General features: G+C 40.1%; 1 protein-coding gene across 1 annotated transcript in view; it reads right to left on the reverse strand.

The window, feature by feature from the left end:
* Positions 1–20,970, reverse strand: part of MALRD1 (MAM and LDL receptor class A domain containing 1) — a 787,803-nt gene that overhangs the window by 132,979 nt on the left and 633,854 nt on the right. The window contains 2 exon segments of the mRNA XM_030202038.1: positions 12,057–12,123; positions 16,510–16,631. Of these exon segments, the coding sequence (XP_030057898.1) occupies positions 12,057–12,123; positions 16,510–16,631 (189 nt within the window).

The raw sequence follows: 20,970 nt of genomic DNA on the forward strand, positions 1-20,970 counted from the left end.
TTTTCGATTATCAGCTAAAGACACCCATCTCTCCTCGGCCGATAACCACGCCCCAGCTCCGCCTTCACCACGCCTCCAACACGCCCCCATCAACTTTACCCGTTTCCGCGACGGATTGCAGTTGGAAACGCCCAAAATCGGCTTTCGATTATACCGATTTGGGCGCCCACGGGAGAAAGACGCCCATCTCCCGATTTGGGTTGCAATATAGGCGTTTTCTCTTTCGATTATAAGCTGGACCGTCTCCTAAGTAGGTGGCAGAAAAGGTGCAGAGAAGGGCGACAAAAATGTTAAAGGGGATGGGACGACTTCCCTATGAGGAAAGGCTAAAGCGGCTAGGGCTCTTCAGCTTGGAGAAAAGGCGGCTGAGGGGAGATATGATAGAGGTCTATAAAATAATGAGTGGAGTTGAACGGGTAGATGTGAAGCTTTCCAAAAATGCTAGGACAAGGGGGCATGCTATGAAGCTACAATGTAGTAAATTTAAAACGAATCGTAGAAAATGTTTTGTCACTCAACGTGTAATTAAACTCTGAAATTCGTTGCCAGAGAATGTGGTAAATGCGGTTAGCTTAGCGGAGTTTTAAAAAGGTTTGGACGGCTTCCTAAAGGAAAATTCCATAGACCATTATTAAATGGACTTCGGGAAAATCCACTATTTTTGGGTTAAGCTGTAAAAAATGTTTTGTACATTTTTGGGATCTTGCCAGGTATTTATGACCTGGATTTGCCACTGTTGGAAACAGGATGCTGGGCTCGATGGACTTTTGGTCTTTCCCAGTATGGCAATACTTATGTACTCTCCGGCTAAGTGCCATTTAAGTGATTATGAGCCTCTCCTACCCCACTATTTATAACTCAGATTTAACATAATAATGAACCTGCAGCACAGCGTAATTCACTGTTTGCAATTTAATTCTTGCCAATATCCCAAAGGTTAGCTAAACCGATTGGACTTGGCCTTGGATCAGAACGCTGGCCCCCATCTACACTAGAAAGCAAGTCAATATGTTCCTATGCTGGAGAACTAGCTTTAGCAACTGTGGTAAGAAAGAGTACATTTAAAGCAATACATGTATTTCTGGATTTTGTTGATAGCTTGGGTGTTTGCCAGAGACGCTAGATATCCCTCATAAATGTTAACATCTACAGTCCACAGGAGAAACATTCTCACAAGGATTTGTGCATAAATGAGGCTTATCAGGGATACAGTTTCTCATCTACAACATGCAGAGAGTTAATGGACTAATTGTTTGCGGATGGCTGTGCACTAGTATCCCACTCACTGGAGGACTGCCAGGTTATCATAAACCAATTTGGCAAGGCAGCTCGATGCTTCAGAATCATTATCAACTGGAAATAGAGGTCGTACGTAGCCCATATGAATTACTAATATATATCATTTTCTGCTCTACCATTTATCATTTTGAGTAGTTTAGGTTTTGCATTTCACCTTGCATTATGCCAAATGATCATGCTCTTATGTGGAAGACCTCTGTTTTGAGGGGTAATGTCTCCAAAAGGGGTAGTGTTGCGCAAAACATGACAGTAATGAACTTCCAGGGTACTGGAGTTTGATCTCGCTCTCTCAAATTTACAGCTAGCACTTGTCATAGTGCTTGCATTGTGCCAAAGAGCACTTCCTTCTGGAGTTCATAGAATGCAATATGTATATGCCACCTACCAAGGTATGCTTGGAAATTGCTTTTAGTTCCCAGTATAATGGGAAATATTTATGTATTTTTCTGCCACTTTTCTTGGTCTCAAGGCATATGTTAGTGATAGCTATTTTTTTTTATTGCTGATCTCCAGCAGCCATATCCAGTTCTTTTTTTTATGCTTGTAAATCACCCAGGTCAATATTCAGTCACCATAGTCAGAACTGTTTTTAAATGCTGGCTACAGTAGTTAAAAAACACGGGTAATCAGTGCCGGGATCTGGATTGCAGCCGATGTTGAGTGTCTGTGCAGTGCCTTGCAGTCTGTGCTGGAGCTATGCAGAGAGTGGCAATATCGAGCTTGCTAACCAGATAAAGTCAAGATAGTAATTTTTTCATTCCTAATTTTATGCGAATATTTATTGGATTGTGGGTTCCATATCTCTGCATTCCAGAAAACATGCCACTTCACCCTTACACTGTCTAGATAATGTCAGTGCAGTCTGTAAGGATTTTCAGAGGAAGTATATAGATAGTGTCATGGCTAATGAAAATATCTGGATAACAGAGGCAGTTTTCTGGATAGATCCTGCCCCACAACTTTAGAAAACAACAGAGGAATCCAACATAATTTTGGAATGTAGATCTGATTTTTTTTGAAAGATTTTGGGGTCCTTTACTAAGTTGTGCTAGATGATAACATATGCCTAATGCAGCATTAATGGCCTAATGCAGGACGTGCTAAAGCAGTGCCTCCCAAGTCAGTCCTGGAGCACCCTCTTGTCAGTCAGGTTTGCAAGATATCCATAATGAATATGCATGAAAGAAATTTGCATGCACATTAGTGACGCTAACTGGTTACTGCAGGGTTAACGGCCATCTTCAAATCTAAGCTAAAAGCGCACCTTTTTGTTGCTGCTTTTAACTCCTAACCCTTATTCACTTGTTCAGAACCTTTATTATATCATCCTCACTTTACTTGTTTGTCCTGTTTGTCTGTCCTAATTAGATTGTAAGCTCTGTTGAGCAGGGACTGTCTCTTCATGTTCAAGTGTACAGCGCTGCGTACGTCTAGTAGCGCTTTAGAAATGATAAGTAGTAGTAATTAACGTGAAAGCCCTTAACTCTTCTTAAATAGGAGGTGGCAAGTGCATCAGTGGTAATTCTTTTCAATGGCTGCACATTAGTAGTAATGTTATTTCAAGGGCATTAATGAAATAATGTGGTAAAAATGGCATTTGTGCGAGGGGAAGACTTGTGTAAGAGTGCACTATGGTCGTTTGCTACTGCAGCTTAGTAAAAGGATTCCTTAATTACTTACATTTTCCAAATATGAGCTCAATGTGTGTTACAAATTCTAATATAGTTGGTAGGTCCCTGCCCATGGGGTCTTAAAGTAAAAGCTGTAACTGATGGATGAAGTAATTTGCACAAGGTCACAAAACTTATCGGTGGAAGAGATGTGATTTAAACTGCATGGTCCTGGGCTCTCAGCTCATTGTTCTAACCATTAGGCTCTTTCTCCACTCTGTGTTCAGAACTGTTGCTCATCATACATAATTTGAATTATCCCTTCACGCTGGAAGCAGAATACTTAGCTTGATGGACCTTTGCTTTCAACCAGTGTGACAATTATTATGTTCCCATGGGGCTGATATTCAACAGAAGATAACCAGGTAGGACAGACTCCTACCTGGTTATCTCTCTATTGTGATAACTTGAATATCGATATATGCCCCAGATGCAGGTGTTAGCTGAAACACGGCTTTTTGGGCTGCTCCCTTTAAATAAAATGACTGCAACCATACTGCTACGCACTGTATTTTAATCCAATTCTCTAGCTTGTGCTCTGTTGTTGGAATTGGCCTTTTTATCAGATTCTACGTAGGCAGATCCTTTTCTAAAATACTACCACAATTTGACACACCCTGACCTGGATATCTGGCTTCCAATGTCTACATCCTATTGAAGATCTGCCTTTTAAAATGTTTAGCTACAAAAAAAATATTGAAAATTTCCCTCTCCCCATGAATATGGCTAAATGACACATTTTAGTTACTCCCAAAAAGGTAAGGGAGAAGAGGAGTTGTCAGGGGCACTGTTCCCTTGGAGTGGGAGTCCGCCAACTATAGTCCTGCCAGTAGACAGCGCTGTTTCACTATCACATTTTTATTAGTAAGAGACTGACAAGCTCTGTAGGACTCCTGGAAACCTGCCTGTTGCTATTGATGGAAGACACAATATTGAAGCTTCATCTCCCACTGTTAGCAGTACAGTTGGAGGACTTCTGCTCAGCTTAGAGGGAACAGTGGTTGGGAGTCACACTAAGAGAAGGCATGATGAACTATACAGGTTTTCTATTTTGAAATCCCAGTGAGTATTTTACCCCACATACTCTTCACCTGCTAAAATACAGTTACCTAAGTACCTGAATTCCCTGGGTCCTCAAATTTTCAAAGGAAAAATATGCAGGGAGTTCTCTTTCGAAAATGTGATTTAAGCCCATGGGAACAAAGTTCCTATAAACATGCATGCAGGGTATTTAGGTTAAAAATTACCCCCACTCTGAGCAAGTAGAATAGATTGAAGAAATGTATTTAGCCTGGAAAAAAGAAGACCCAGGAATGAGTTTACAGCAGTCTTCAAATACATAAGGGAGAACTACATTGAGGATGATGACTGACAGCATCAGCTAAACAAACATACCAGTTCTAAATTGAAAAAGAATAGAATTACTCTCTGAAGCTTTGACATGTAACTAACAAACTACTTTTACTAAAGTGTGCTAAAATGCGGCCTGTGCTATTACTAGCATATGGGTTTCCCCATGTGCTGAGGCCACTTTTAACGCAGCTGTAAAATGGCTGATTTTTCATTTCCTCAATGCATAGTCATCAGCGCGTGAACCCTTACCGACATCTATTTAGTAGGCAGAAAGGGCTCACGCACTAACCATGTGCTAATCGGTAGGTGTGTGACAATATGTCTGCACTAACTGATTAGTTCTGGGGGCAAGCATCTTCCAAGCAAGCCCCCAGTGTGGGAAGCATATGCAGATGTCAATACTACCATGGGACACCTGAGTGCGTCCCTCGGTAGTACTTTTTTCTGCACAGTAAGCAGGCGTTAGTGCTTACCGTCACTTAGTAAAAGGACCCCTTCATTTGCTTCAAACTGTAAGCATTTCAGATAACACATTTCACTCATATCAATCGTGTTTTATAAAATGAGATGCATCTAGCACAGAACCCTTGACATTCAGCAACAACATTTCAATAGTTATTAATGAGCATTGCAGTTCAGTAACGGTCCCTAGATTCCTCAGTAATTATCTTCCTTCTTTTAATTTTTATACATAGGTTTATGAAGAACTACAGCCCCTCTTAGCTCTAGTAATCAACTCATAGCAATGGATTTCAGAGCAGAAAGCATGACAGTATAGGGTTATCATATTTGTGGAGACAAAAAACAGGACACAAAAAATTAAAAAGTCACCCCACCCCAGTCACACTGCGCTGCACCCTACTGCACAGTCACCTTGACCCCCTAAGAAAGCCATGCTGGTAGATGGATCAAGTTTAACTGAGCACTGTCTTCAATCTCTACTTATACTATTATTTTGTTATATCACTAGCATACTGCCCAAAATCCCTCTGTAACACTAATTGTCTAATTTCTATTATCTTTCCATTATTCAAGATGAATTGTAAGTCACATTGAGCCTGCAAAGAGGTAGGAAAATGTGGGATATAAATGCAATAAATAAATAAATAAGAATAACATTGCTGATTCAGATAACACATAATTCTGTGAGGAGAGAAGAAAAGCAGCAGGAAAAGGGGACCAGGTAAAGAGTTTAAGGCAAGCATGCATGCTGCAGTATATGCCCCTCAGAAAATGCAGCATGCTTAATCTCTTTACCTGGTCTCTTTTCCCAGATGCTTTTCTTCTCTCTGTGGGGGTGGTGACTTTGTAGGACTGCCTCTTCAAACTCAGATCTTGAGGTCAGTAAACATATGAAGGGTTTTCTTTTCCTTTCCCATCCCCCCCCCCCCCCCCCCAATCCCAGCCCTAGCCAGCAGCCCCCAAATGATTCCTAATCCTCACCTCTGGCAACAGTTCACAACAGTGTCAGCTCCCAGCCCACTTGCTTTTCCCTTTTAGGCTCATCAGGCTTAGCCAGTGCCAGCCTCCTCCTGGTCCTGACTCTGGTGATGTGTGTCACAGGGGAAGGGTCACTGCAGTGTATGTGTTTCTGGGTAAAGGGAGGGGGCCGTGGTGCAGGGGGGGGCACCATGCAGCAGCCAGAGTGAAAGCACAAGTCCGACAAAAAAAACCCTCAAGAACTGGGTCCTTGTAGCTGCTAGCAGATTGCATGCAGCCCAGCACCAACCTCCTTGTCCTGTGTGTGTATCGCTGAATGGAGGGAGGGGGTCAAGGCACCGTGCGGCAGCCAGAGTGAAAGCACAGTAGCAGGAGTGTGGTAGAGTCCCAGTCTGACAAAAAACTAAAAAGACCTCGAGAGCTGGATCCATGCAGCTGCCGTTCCTCAGCCACACCACACACACGTTAGTAGACCAGGTGACCATAACCTCACTGGCACGTGTGTCTGTAGTTGCACAGCATGTGGTTATTTTCCTAGGAAACCAAGGGGAAAGTAGGATAGGTGGGCTCTAGCCAAACACGAGGGAGACGCATGGATTTCCAAATCTTTATTGAGGAATAATCAAATGACTCGACACAGCTGCTGTGTTTTGGCACAGATGCGCCTGCGTCAGGAGTCTTATAATGGGATAACCTGGCATTTCCTTGTTACATGATATAATTACAAGGAATAATACACAGTTAAAAATCCCAAGGAATGGGATAGGCTGAGATTACATGCAAAGGAATTGTGAACTAAGCAACTTGTAAAGTAAGTGAGTGTATTCTAAAAGTTTGGAATTTACATACCAGTAGTAGTAATATATGACTAATATTTCAACTATACTAAAGAGTAAGATGGTAAGATTCTTACTAGTCTATTAAACACACAGGGGTCCTTTTACTATACAGCGGTAAGTACTAGCGCATGCTTAGTGCAGCAAAAAAGAGTTTTAAAAAGGTTTGAACGGCTTCCTAAAAGAAAAGTCCGTAGACCATTATTAAATTGGACTTGGGAAAATCCACTATTTCTGGGATAAGCAGTATAAATGTTTTGTACTTTTTTGGGATCTTGCCAGGTATTTATGACCTTTATTGGTCACTGCTGGAAACAGGATTCTAAGCTTGATGGACCTTTGGTCTGTCCCAGTATGGCAATACTTATGTTATGCACTTATGTAAGGAAAGTAAACTCAAGTAGATTCAGAATATAGAGTAGACATTATTGGTCTAGGTAGGGGTGAAACCGGAGATGTAACATGTAACAGGCATAGAGTTAAAAAACGCAGTCAAGTGGGTTGGATCAAAGAAGACACACTTAACAGAATGTAACTTAAGAACACATTTACATGGACAATTCAACACATTTGGCCATTTTACAATTAGAATGGCTAAATTTACCCCATGTAAAAGGTGTATAGTTTGGGCCAGGGCAAAGGTGGTTTAAAAATATATGTGTCTAGTGGTGAAATTCTTCAACTGAACTATAACTTATTTGTTGAAAAACTGACAGGTAAATAAAATGTCTACATGTTAAAGCTATAAATATTTAGGGGCCCTTTTACTACAGCATGCCCAAAAGTGGCCTGCCCTGGTGTAGGCATATGTTTTGGACATGCACTGGTCCATTTTCTGAGCACGCCTGGAAAAAAAGGATTTCTTTAAAAAATTGTGCTGGAAAATAGACGTGCAGCAAAATGAAAACCAGCACTTGTACATTTTTGGCCTGAGATCTTAACGCTACCCATTGTCTTAGCTGTAAGGTCTCACGTGCTAACAGGCAATAAGCATCCAGCACGTGCCAACTGTTGATTACTGCCGGGTAAGTGCCCCACGGTAGAAAATAGAAAATATTTTCTACCATGTGTTTTGGGAGCGTGTCAAAATTGGAATTACCACCCAGGGCACCTGGTAACCGGGCAGTAGTGCCAATTTGATGTGTGTTGGACATGCGTAGGCACCTAGGTGCCTTAGTAAAAAGGGCTCCTGACTTATCCATGGATTTTCCAAGCCAGCATGCATACAGAAAATAGATATAACTTTAAACACTTAGGAAAGGAAGCCATGCCCCTGAAAATTGACCTCACTCAAGTGGAGTACACAAAACAAACTTTAGTCAGAGTGCTAATTAGTAGGCAGAATCAGGCACAATGATATGTATATGCAGATTTCAGTGATTTCAGTGATCATGCCCTGTCACAACCATAATTACAACCCCAGTAATGCACATCTTTAGAAACTTGTAACATTCAAATGAAAAGCTTTTTGTAATATTAACTCCTATATTCACACAGAACCTTCAAGGGTTATAAATTCATGATACCCTGAATCCCAAGGCCCTCATTAAATGGCATGGGGTACATAACTCATTACTATAGAGATCACTTGACTCAACAATGCCTTTTTTGGGGGAACAGTATAGATTGTTCAAATACATGTCACGTCTTCCAGGCAGGAACTGGGTTTGTGAGCCCTTGGGCCACTGTCGAGGAGTGGCAGTGGCAGGCAAAACCACCCCACACAGGGATAAGGCAGAACTCTGACAGGGCCAGCTAGACTTCACCTGCACTTGACCACCATTCCTCAGGAGTTGAGCCCCTGAGTGCAGGTGGCTGGCAGAAGTTACCGGACAGGGCCGGAACTGGATACCAGCAGGCTACCCACAGGAACTAGAACACACAGGGAGGCTATGCAGAATCCTAGACTAGGAATCTTGGACAGACAAGGGACAGAACTGAAAGCTGCAGGCAGCCACTGAAACAGGGAACAAACACTGGTAGGCAAGAGACAGAACTGAAAGCTGCCAGGCAGCCACTGAACAAGAAACACAGATAACCTAGAACTAGACAAAGACATACAATCAAGCAACAAGACTGGGAAACAAGCAATATAGTACACAAGCAGTACAGAACACAAAGCTACACAAAGACTAAACCAAAATCAAGCAAGAATACAGACTAAAAACTGGACTAGGCAGAAGTGCAGCAAGCACCAACAAACCAGGGTCTTAGGCAAAGCAGAGAGTTTCCAAATGGCTAATAAGCCCAGCAGCAGCTGAGATTCAGATGCAGCAATCACAAGGCAGCTATGGGTGCTGTGCAGGCTCAAACAAGACAAGCAAGTTTGGCAGGCCGGAAAATCTGAAGGGGTGTTTTACTAAGCGGCAGTAGCGTTTCTAGCTCACGGTAAAAATTAGCTGGCGGTAAACGCCAAGATGCCCATTATGGGAGAGAAGCTATATATGACACCTAAAAAATCAGTGCAGAAATCAATGCCAACTAAGCATATTCTATAAGTGGTGCCTAGATTTAGGCATGGTATGTAGAATATGCGTAGTTTATATCTCAGTGCCTAAAACTACACGCTTCCATTTACACCAATAAAAACATGGCGTAAATCCCAGCATGCAGATTTAGGTGCACTGGATCATATTCTAGAACTACATACATAAATATTGGAACACCCATGAAACACCCATTTCCCCACCCATAACCTTGGCCCCTTTTGCCTGTGGCTATTAGAAGTTAGGTACACTGCTTAGCAAGTTGTGTGTGAAAATTCTAATTATTGTCAATTAGTTTGCTAATCCCTTTAAGTTACACATGTTGGTATAGAATACACTTAGATTTCAGCATGGATCTCTAGGCGCGCTATATAAAATCTTGGGGTATATTCCTATGGGTGTCTCGATGTTTACCACCAGCTGATTTCTACAGTGAGCTAAAAACGCTACCCCGGCTTAGTAAAAGACCCCCTGAGACGTTTGCATGTCTGCAGTTGGCATTGTGCTTAATCATATATGACTAAGAGGGTTGTTATAAAGAAGCATAATATAGTCTGAATAGATAAAGCTGCATGTGCTTTGAGTTCTAGGAGCACAGTATTCAAATTTTAAAAGAATCATATCGCTGAAGTAATATATTGCAAATTATACTACAAGTATTACAGAGGGCTGGAAGTTAAGTGGATCCATGCATATGTCCATGACCTGAAATGTACAATTTAGGGGGGGAGTTATCAACATGAGTTACTATTAAGATGTGTTATTTTACTGTTAGTCCCCAGTTATTAATAACTAGTTTCATTGCGTAAAATGAGAGCTGTGCTAAAATAGCACAAGTTATTTATAGAATAACATGTCACAATGGTAGCCCATGTTGATAACTGTGACCCTTAGTGGAAATCATTGAGGACGTCATCAAAAACAATATACAGCTGCTTCATAAGTTTATTTTTATCTATAATTTTAGAGTCGACTTTAATTTCAGTTGTGTGACTCTAAGGAAAGGTAGGATGGAGAACAATACTGAAAGTAAAATAAATTAAGAAAACTGATTTTAGCAAACGTAGGGGATCTTCTACTAAGTCATGCTAGCATTTTTAGCGTGCACTAAACATAAGAATGTGGGAGTATATGGGTGTCTATAGCATTTAGAACACTCTTATGTTTAGCATGCACTAAAAATGTTAGCACGGCTTAGTAAAATACCCCCTGAGAGTACTAATATGAAAGATCCCATGGGAGACAAGGTCAACAGAAAACAGAATCAAGTGAGGCAATAATAATAATAAACACTTCATTGATGCAACTTACTGATATAAAATTGAGAAAAAAGAACACAGTGGACCCCAGAGACAACCATGAATCTATAGCTTCAAATACAAAAACAACATCATGGGTCTGAAAAAAATATAATATCTCCCTAATTATATAAATGTGTATGTTCAACTTTCTGACTAATGTGCAAATTTGCACTTGCAAGCTAGCGAATAAGGTTGGTTGAGTGCCTAGTGGTTAGGGTGGTGGACTTTGGTACTGAGGAACTGAGTTCAACTCCCACTTCAGGCACAGGCAGCTCCTTGTGACCCTGGGCAAGTCACTTAACCCTCCATTGCACCATGTAAGCCGTATTGAGCCTGCCATGAGTGGGAAAGCGCGGGGTACAAATATAACAAAAAAATAACATAATTCAATAATTGGCTTTAATTGGTGCATAACTATCCTTAGTTGCTATTCTATAAGAGCCTGCTCAAATTCCAGAGCATGCAACTTCAAAAGGGATGTAGACCTGGGAGAGGTATGGGTGGGATGGGAGCACATCAGCCAGTTAGGTGCACAGGTTATAGAATATTATCATTTATAGGCCTAACTGCCTATAGTTTGGCGCAAACATTTAAGTCAGTCATTGAGCCTGGTATAAGTTCTCATGCCTAAGGTTAGGCATGCAAATGCAGACTTACACTAGTATTTTATAACAGTTGCATGCTTAGTGCACATGATCCTGGGGTCTAAATTTTGGGGTCTTTTTGAGAATGTACCCCATGTACATCATCCAGAATCCTCTTCTAGAGCAAGATCAACTGAAAACTTCCTGAAGAGTAAATCCAACACTCCTCAAAATCTGCTACATATAGAGTTGACAGAGAAGGAGCTAATGTAACTTCCATGGTGATTCCATGAAGTTGTCTATAAAAGCTATTATATCAAACCAAAAATCATTTTCTGTAAGAATCAAAGCAGCCAATTACATTAGCTTATTCCTTAGGGACTCTCTATATAACAGAGTTTCAGTTGCTAGAAGAGTTCTAAAACTTTTATCTCTGTGATTGAAAATTGACAAAACTCCCCCTCCATAAGAATATCTGGCAATGATTTATATGCAAGTTCTTGGGAGATGTCAGAAGAAAACTACTTTTTATGGATCACATATTGCTCATGATAATGTATGCATTTTGTACTTGCACTTCTAGCAGGGCTAGCAAAATAATTTCCTATCTTAGTGTGGCGGAATGCACAGGACCATTTTACTTATTCTTGACTAACAGTGTGAAAACAGCACTTGAACTATGAGAAAAAAAACAATATGCAAAAGATTCTGAATAAATTTCTACAGAACGAGCAGTTCAGGCAACTGAAGAGACTGTTTTAAATGCACAGGAAGTCAAGCAAATATATAACATCATTTTTCATACCCATGCATTTTTCTAAATACTGATGTGCAATGGGAGAAACAGAAAACAGAAAACTATAATCTAAAGAAAAACTACTAGAAGTCCTGAAATACTCTTTGATAGAAAATATTCTACTGAAATTCTGTTATTCTTTTTTTTTTCTATTCAATTCTGCGCTCATTTAGATGAAAACAGACCTGAAATCTAAAGCTTTACTTTCAAAATACATGCTTCATTCAAACTGTGCCACTTTCTTTTGTAAGAAATTCCCTCACAACCAAATAAAAGGACAGTGAATCTTACTGGCACAGAGGAACTTTCTTCTTAAGAACACATGTTCCTCCGTTTTTGCAGTACTGCACTGGGCATTCTGTGAAGTAAAATAAATATGGGTTAGTGGAACAATGCAACCCTGAAACATGAAAACTCAAAGAATTCTAACACCACCCACAAGAGAAAAATCATCTGTTTGCAATGCTTATCTTTCTATAATTATTAATTCCGTGCCTGGTAGTCCTATTAATGGTTTAAACGCAAGGATGAACAGATGTTTGCCTTCTGCTATGTGCCTGTGTTAGTCACGAGATGCTGAAGGTAGTTACAAGCTCATAAAACCCAGGAGAAGTTATTCTCAACAGAATAAAGTGCTATTTAGTTGATTTCACAAATTACAGTTTAATTCATTTTTATAACCAGATAGCTCTGCTAATCCTGAAAGCAAATATGCAATGTGAAATACTGAATTTGTCCCAGGGCACAAGATTAAAAAAAAAACATAAGAGAGAGAGAGATGCATTCCTCCTAATTCTATAAAAGTTGCTAAAAATTGTGTGTGCAAATGTTGGCGTGTGCCCAATTTGCACACGCAATTTAATTGAATAATGAGCTAATTGGCACCAATAATTGGCTGACACAAATTAGATCTAATAGGCATCTATGCACGTACATTAAGGTATGGGATATGCACTGTAATTTTACACTTCGGTGTAAAGAAGGGGTGCGGGAATGGGGGTGTCATGGGTGGAACGGGGGGGGGCAATCCTAATGTTTGCACGTGCTGATATAGAATGAGAGGGGATATGTGCCACATTTGCACCACATTTCAGCCCATGCCTAAAGTTATCCGTGATTCCTGGGCATGAGCACTATTTTATAAACCACACTTAACTTTAAGCGTGGTTTATAGAACAGTATTTTTTACGGTACCAATTTTTTGGCACCATTTACAGAATTCTCCTGGATTCTATACAGCGCAACTTAAGTTGCATGGACAAATCCAGTCATATGCTGGATTTGTAGTTGCAGCTTAATTAGTTAACAAGCCAATTACTTAAGCAATTATTGACACTAATTGGAATTAATTAGAATTTGAAAGCACAACTAAGCTTATTTTATAATGTGACATGCATAAATTCTAAGTTGCATAGTTGAAAAGAGGGTGTGGCCATGGGCATGGAATGGGTAGGTCATGGGCATTTGTAAAATCTATGCACATTGTTATAGAATACACCTAGTCTATGCCTAATTTAGGCATCAACATTTACACCATTTTACTTGTAACTGAATGTGACTACATTTAGTTGCATGGACAGGCATTCAGCATATTCTAAGAACATAAGTATTGCCATACTGGGACAGACTGAAGATTCATCAAGCCCAGCATCCTGTTTCCAACAATGTCCGATCCAGGTCACAAGTATCTGGCAAGATCCCAAAACAGTACAATACATTTTATGTTGCTTATCCTAGAAATAAGAAGTGGATTTTCCCCAAGTCATTTTAATAATGGTTTATGGACTTTTCTTTTAGGAAGCTAGCCAAACCTTTTTTAAACCCTGCTAAGCTAACTGCTTTTACTACATTCTTTGGCAACAAATTCCAGAGTTTAATTACACATTGATTGAAGAAATATTTTCTCTGATTCATTTTAAATTTACTACTTTGTAGCTTCCTTGCATGCCCCCTAGTCCTAGTATTTTTGGAAACAGTAAACAAGTTATTCCCATCTAACTATTCCATTCCACTCATTATTTTATAGACCTCTATCATATCTCACCTTAGCCATCTCTTAGAGAAGAGCCCTAGCTGCTTTAGCCTTTCCTCATAGGGAAGTCGTCCCATCCCCTTTATCATTTTCGTCACCCTTCTCTGTACTTTTTCAAATTCCACTATATCTTTTTCGAGATATGGTGACCAGAATTGCACACAATATTCGAGGTGCGGTCGCACCATGGAGCAATACAAAGGCATTATAATATCCTCATTTTTGTTTTCCATTCCTTTCCTAATAATACCTAACATTCTATTTCCATTCTATAAACTGCATGGAAATTTAGGCTTATTCTGTAAAGTATGGCTACATTTAGGGATACTGTACAGAATATACCTAGGTGTATTTAGTTTTGGCACCAATTTTTTAGGCGTGATATATTGAATCTAGTTGATGGACCTTTGGTCTGTCCCAGTGTGGCAATACTTATGTACTTAGTGAGGTAATTACATTTGCTGATGACACAAACTTATTCAAAGTTGTTAAACCACGAGAGGATTGTGAAAAATTACAAGAGAACCTTACGAGACTGGGAGACTGGGCGTCTAAATGTCAGATGACGTTTAATGTGAACAAGTGCTAAGTGATGCATGTGGGAAAGAGGAACCCGAACTATAGCTACGAAATGCAAGGTTCCACGTTAGGAGTCACCAACCAAGAAAGGGATCTTGGTGTCGTTGTTGATGATACGTTGAAACCCTTTGCTCAGTGTGCTGCAGCAGCTAAGAAAGCAAATAGAATATTAGATATTATTAGGAAAGGAATTGAAAACAAAAGTGAGGACGTTATAATGCCTTTGTATCAGTCCATGGTGCAACCGCACCTTGAATATTGTGTTCAATTCTGGTCCCCGCATCTCAAAAAAGAGATAGTGGAATTAGAAAAGGTACAGAGAAGGGCGACAAAAATGATAAATGGGATGGGATGACTTCCCTATGAGGAAAGGCTGAAGCATCTAGGGCTCTTCAGCTTGGAGAAAAGGTGGTTGAGGGGAGATATGATAGAGGTCTATAAAATAATGAATGGAATGGAACGGGTAGACATAAATCGTTTGTTTACTCTTTCCAAAAATACTTGGACTAGGGGGCATCTGATGAAGCTACAAAGCAGTAAATTTAATAAAAATCAGAGAAAATATTTCTTCACTCAACATGTAATTGAACTCTGGAATTTGTTGTCAGACAATGTGGTAAAGGTGGTTAGCTTAGCGAGGTTTAAAAAAGGTCTGGATGGCTTCCTAAAGGAAAAGTCCATGGACCATTATAAAATTGACTTGGGGGAAAATCCACTGCTATTTCTGGGATAAACAGCATAAAATACATTCAACTTTTTCAGGATCTTGCCAGGTATTTGTGACCTGGATTGGCCACTGTTGGAAACAGGATGCTCGGCTTGATGGACCTTTGGTCAGTCCCAGTATGGCAATACTTATGTTCTTTTGTACTTATGTACTGTGCTGTTTTAAGGTGCAATTTCTCAAAGCCGTTCATGCACGTAAATGTCTACTTAACTAGGTTAAACCGTTGAATGCAATTTTCCCAGCCCCTACATGTACATCTACATGTAGAGGAGTGTCCTAGTGGTTAGAGCAGTTGGGCTGCCACCAAGGATACCAGGGTTCAGAACCTTGGACAGGTAACTTCACCTCCTATTACCTACAATACAGTTTGTGAGTTCTTTAGGGAAGAGCCCCATTAACTATTCTAGAATATGTAACTCACCTTGAGCCCAGATTTGGAACCCCCCACCCCCCAACATCTAATTAGATCATTTTAAAAAAAGGCTATATGTTCTGAGTGGAAAAGAGAACTTCCTAAGTGCATGTTAGGTCAGGACAATAAAAGTGTGCCTACTTTCCTTTTTCAAAAGCGCGGACACTATTTCTCATAAAAAGCTGGTAGAAACATATGTCCATGTTTTAATGTTTGCACATTATATGAGGTTTCACAGTGGGAGATTTCTCTTTGAAAATTCACATGCAACTACTTGTGAACTTTTACACTAATGTGGACTGTTAGTAAAGATATATATAAAACATTGCACCAGAGAGCTTTTTTTGATAAAAGGTGGTAAACGGTCATGGAATATACTACCTTTCTGTGGTATAACCAAAGCAGTGATAGTAGTGGTAACAGCGTTTTCAATTTCCTTTTCCTACTACTATTTATCACTCTCCTGATAATCTTTTAGAAAAATACAGTATCTTAATGCATCATTATCCTGTTTAGTGTAAGAAAATATCAATACTTCTACAATCTTCTTGACATTATGGGGCATGCCATACATCATCTTACATGTATTAGGCTGTGTACCACACCCACCCGAACTATTTTCAATTTAGAACTGACAAAAATGTATTACATAATCTGTCACTTTCCCACTCATCTCCTTTAGTGTAGTTCAACTCAGTTTAAAAGTCTTGCTGTAATACAACTGAACATGCAGTAGAGTTAGAGGGCACATAGCTACTTTTCATGACATTATAAACTAGCCTCTTGGAAAAATGCTTTCCCTCCGCTACCATGGCTATCTCTTCAGTACATTTCCGATTTGATTCTTGCCACCTCTTAGGAAGCATTTGACCATGAAGTCTTCCATCAAGCACTGTTGCTCAGAATAATAACTTGCCTTTGCCATCTGTCTGCAGGTTAAATAAAATCACCCCAGCTTTTTATTCTAGTGGTGTTTTGAGATGAAACTGACTACCTGAGCAACTTGATTCATCCAGGCTGAAGTCAATGCAGTCTGTGACACCATCACAACGTTGGGAGACAGGCACACATGTATTAGTTGATTCACAATACAGAGAACCACCGAAGCACTCTTTACTGCCTGTAAGAAAGGTACACAGTGTCATTATGACAAAATGATTTGTATGGAGATTTAACTGAAGTGCTGTACACTTAAATGAACAGATGTATGTAATAAAAAGAGCCAGCATTTATCTTTCCTAAGGCAAATATGATTCTTTCTACAGGTGGGATTCTGTTAACCCTGATAATACAGTCTGTATTGAAATTCAGCCAAGATATTAGGATTAATTTATCTATGGATGCAGAAAGAGGATAATATTTATTGAAAAAATATGTGGCAGATTTATCCAGTTAAAAATGGGGGTCTTTTACAAAGGCGTGGTAGTGTTTTTAGTGAGCGCTAAAAATGCTAGCGCACCTTTGTAAAAGTCCCACAATATCTGCTGAATTTAACTAGTTAAAGTTAGCTAGATAAATGTATCTGGTTAATTTTAGGACCATATTTGTATGGCTTTGATAGCACTGAATATCTGCTTTGTCTGAATTAACTTGTCAAAATCACCTCTCCCCCCCTCAAATAATAAATCGGCTGGTCAAGATGTATGCAGTGTATGGGATAGGATGGATATTATTAAACAAAATAAGATTTGTCTAGATTATTCCTGACATTCACTAGAGAAATCCAATGAATATTGACCTCAGGTTTCTAAATTATTTTAAGTTTCATTTATTGTCACCAGGAGAACTTTTTAAAACCTATTTGTTGGACGTTTTAAAGGTATCCCAGGATTCCCTGCCCAAGATATATTATTTACCATACAAGAAGAGAAGATCTGTAAATTGGAGTAATGTGCCATTGATTGAGGGGGCAGAGACGGTATCTCCAGATAATTTAAATAGTTTAAGGATGTAAAAAGAGAAAAGCAACAGGGTTTATGTGGCAAGACGTACATGGAAAGACTTGCTGACCTAAACATATATACCCTGGAGGAAAGGAGAAACATGGGTGATGTGATACAGATATACAAATATTTGAAAGGTATTAATCCGCAAACAAACCTTTTCCAGAGATGGGAAGGTGGTAAAACCAGAGGGTATGAACTGAAGTTGATAGGGGGACGACTCAGGAATAATGTCAGGAAGCATTTTTTCACTGACAGGGTGGTAGATACCTTTAATGCCCTCCCACGGGAAGTGGTAGAGATGAAAACTGTAATGGAATTCAAAAATGCATGGGACAAACACAAATTGTCAGTATTGTTGAAATGTGCTATCTTCTTGGTTTTGCTCCAAGATGGCCACTGCTGGCTGCTCTAGCTGGCTGCTCTGTTCCTTCTCCTGTGAATACTTCCTTTGCTAGCATACCTAAGCAAAGATGAAAGGTAAGAAATGTCTTACTGTCTACCTCTCTAAAGGAAAAATCAGTGATATGGCAATTTGGAGTGATTCAGCAGGAACAGTTCAGAGGAAAGAAACCCGATTGTATAGCGGGTGCAGAAAAAGCTGACAATGCTGGGGGAAAGCATGTTACTCAGACCACCAGCTTAAACACCCCTGGAACTGCTGGCTTGTAGTTCACTGACACCAGGATCCACAGTTGGATCTGTTGAGACAGCCACAAGTGTTGTTGTAGAGAGTCTGCCGGGTGCGACCATGAACCAAGGTTACACCGAATCTGGATCATCCTGCCCGATTGTTGGTAGAGTAGAGTAGAGATGGAGCTGGCAGGCACAGCACAGTGGGGTGAGGTGGTGATTAGCTGCACTCCCACTGATACTATGACATTTGGGTCTGTGATAGAAGTTGCGGTGGAGGACTCTTCTGGGGTTACCATGTCATCTATCCAGAAGGTGATCACAGACCTGACTAAAACAGTAACAGATTGAATCAGATGGAAAAATCTGCTGCTGAGATAGCGGCAGGGATACTGAGTCATGAGACCTCAAGAAGGGAGGCTCCTGAGGGTATTTGGAGGCTAGAAAAGACTGTTAAGGAGCAAGAAGAGACATATTGGAGGTGATCATAGATGGTACAGCAGGTTGGGACAGGAGCAGTCCACCTCTGCTCCCATCCATCTGGTTCCAACTCTCAAAATGGCTACCATGACCCCTAGCAATGGTCTTGCAATACTACCACTAGAGATCCACCTTCCAGCAGATGGGGACCACCTCTAATACACACGACTCTTTGCCTCAGAGCTCCAGGGTTCAAACCAGAGAAACAGATATTTTCCTTTAACCCATTCTCCTGGCCTGAAGCCAGAGGGACTTCCATAGGGGCTCCTCATCAATTACAGAAGGTAAATGGTACAACTCTGATCCAGATTTGGGAGGAGAAATGAACTGCTTATGGAGTCATCCAGCCCAAGAAGGCACTACTAACACAGGATTCTGCAAAGATAGTACGGCGTGGCTGCCGCAAGAAGTTGCAGCAGCAATTTTGTTGAGAGAGTTGCTAGGAGCAGGAGCAAGAGGGAGCTCGCTTCTTCCCCCATTGCCTCTGCTGGACCATCAGAGACTGCACCCTATCTCATCAATTCACTGTAGCATAAAAGAAATTCAGGCTTCTGTAAAACCATGGTCACCCTGCCTCATGCAGCTCACAATGGGCAGTCTTTTCCATAGCCACAGGGACCTCTAAACATGAAGCACAGCTTTTCTGCACCTGCCAAAGAAAGCTCAAAAATATATAATATATAGGGAGCCTTAATTTTCCTTTTTATTATTACTATCATTTTTTTAACGTTATCTGCAGAATTTGTTAAAATAAACGAGGTTTGGTATCTGATTTGGTAAATAAACAAGGTTTTGTATCTGATTTTGTAAAAAAAAAAAGAGAGAGAGAGAGAGCGAGGATACCTCACTATACATCGATTCTGCAGTTGGAGCATGTAACTGCAAGACTGATAAACCAATTGAATTAATGGTCAGATGTACTGCCATATAATATGTGAAAATTAATCCAAGCAGACTTAAAAGATCACAGAGCCTCAGCTCCTATTGCACTTCCAATTGAAATTGCTCCAACATAAAACTCTCAAATATCACCTACACTCCACTGCCAAACCCACAGAAACAAAAGGAAGACAATATGCACATCATTAAACTACCCCTAGGACTCTATACGCTAACATTGATACATATTATACGAGTCATACAGCAAGAAGACTACAACCTCATACCTATATGGCACAACTCCCACCAGACAACCAAATACTCCACCTTCCATCAAGTTAAAACCCGATCTAATAACAGAATAGACTCACCCAGGAGCCAAACATTCTGGCAATCAACGTATGAAAATCAATGGTCAATGCCCTCTAATTCCACCAAATACATCACAGAATGGGACAAGAGATGCATCATGATTCTAGACGAAATAGCACCCATACGAACCAAAACCACACAAAAACACAACATGCCCCTTGGTACAACCTCATGCACTGAAAAGCAGCACTTTACCCCTGTGTGACAAATGCATCTGATTAGTGTGACTAAATTTTGCTGGGGGAGGGGGGTAGAGATAAAATTTTGTGCCCACCCACTTTGGGTTCAGGCCCACCCAAAATTGACAGTCTGGCAATGCCACTGCTCTCATCCTCCCTGTCTCATCAGCTTGTAACCTTGGGATCCTCTTTGACTTCTCTCTCTCTCTCTCTCTTTCTCTGCACATATCCAACAGATTTCTAAAACCTGTTGTTTCTTTCTCTATAATATCACCAAAATTTGTCCCTTTCTTTCTTTCCTAACTCCTAGTATCCATGTCTGTTTTATTATTCTCACCGTAAGTAATTCCCTTATCCCTATTTGTCTGTTTTGATTAGATTGTAGTAGGGACCGTTTCTTACATGTTTAGTGTACAGCATTGCATATATCTAGTAGTGCTATAGAAATGATAACTAGTAGTAGTAGTAGTAGTAAAAGTGCACTAAGCTAGTACTCTGTAAAGGCCCTTTACAGAATTCTAGCTTGGTGCGGATCATCCTGCACCTAATTTTGGGTGCCATTTATTGAATTCCTCCCTCAACATATAATAAAGCAAATGTGTTAAGTGAATTTGTGGATCTGTTGCCAGAGAATGTAGTAAAAGCAGTTAGCATAGCAGGGATTAAAAAAGGTTTGGCAAGTTCCTAAAAGAAAAGCCTATAAACCAATATTAAGGTGCACTTGGGAAAATCCACTGTTTATTCCTGGGATAAGCAGTGTAAAATCTGTTTTACTCTTTTAGAATCTTACCAGGTACTTATTTATTTATTGCATTTGTATCCCACTTTTTCCCACCTATTTGCAGGCTCAACGTGGCTTACAGAGTTTTGTTATGACATTGTCATTCCAAGATGTCAGATACAATTAGTAATGTAGAAAGATTAAGTAAGGGAAGAGAGAAGGAAGGTGTTAGGCAGGATAGTATAAAA

This window comes from Microcaecilia unicolor, chromosome 1 (assembly GCF_901765095.1).
Source record: "Microcaecilia unicolor chromosome 1, aMicUni1.1, whole genome shotgun sequence".
NCBI lineage: Eukaryota > Metazoa > Chordata > Amphibia > Gymnophiona > Siphonopidae > Microcaecilia > Microcaecilia unicolor.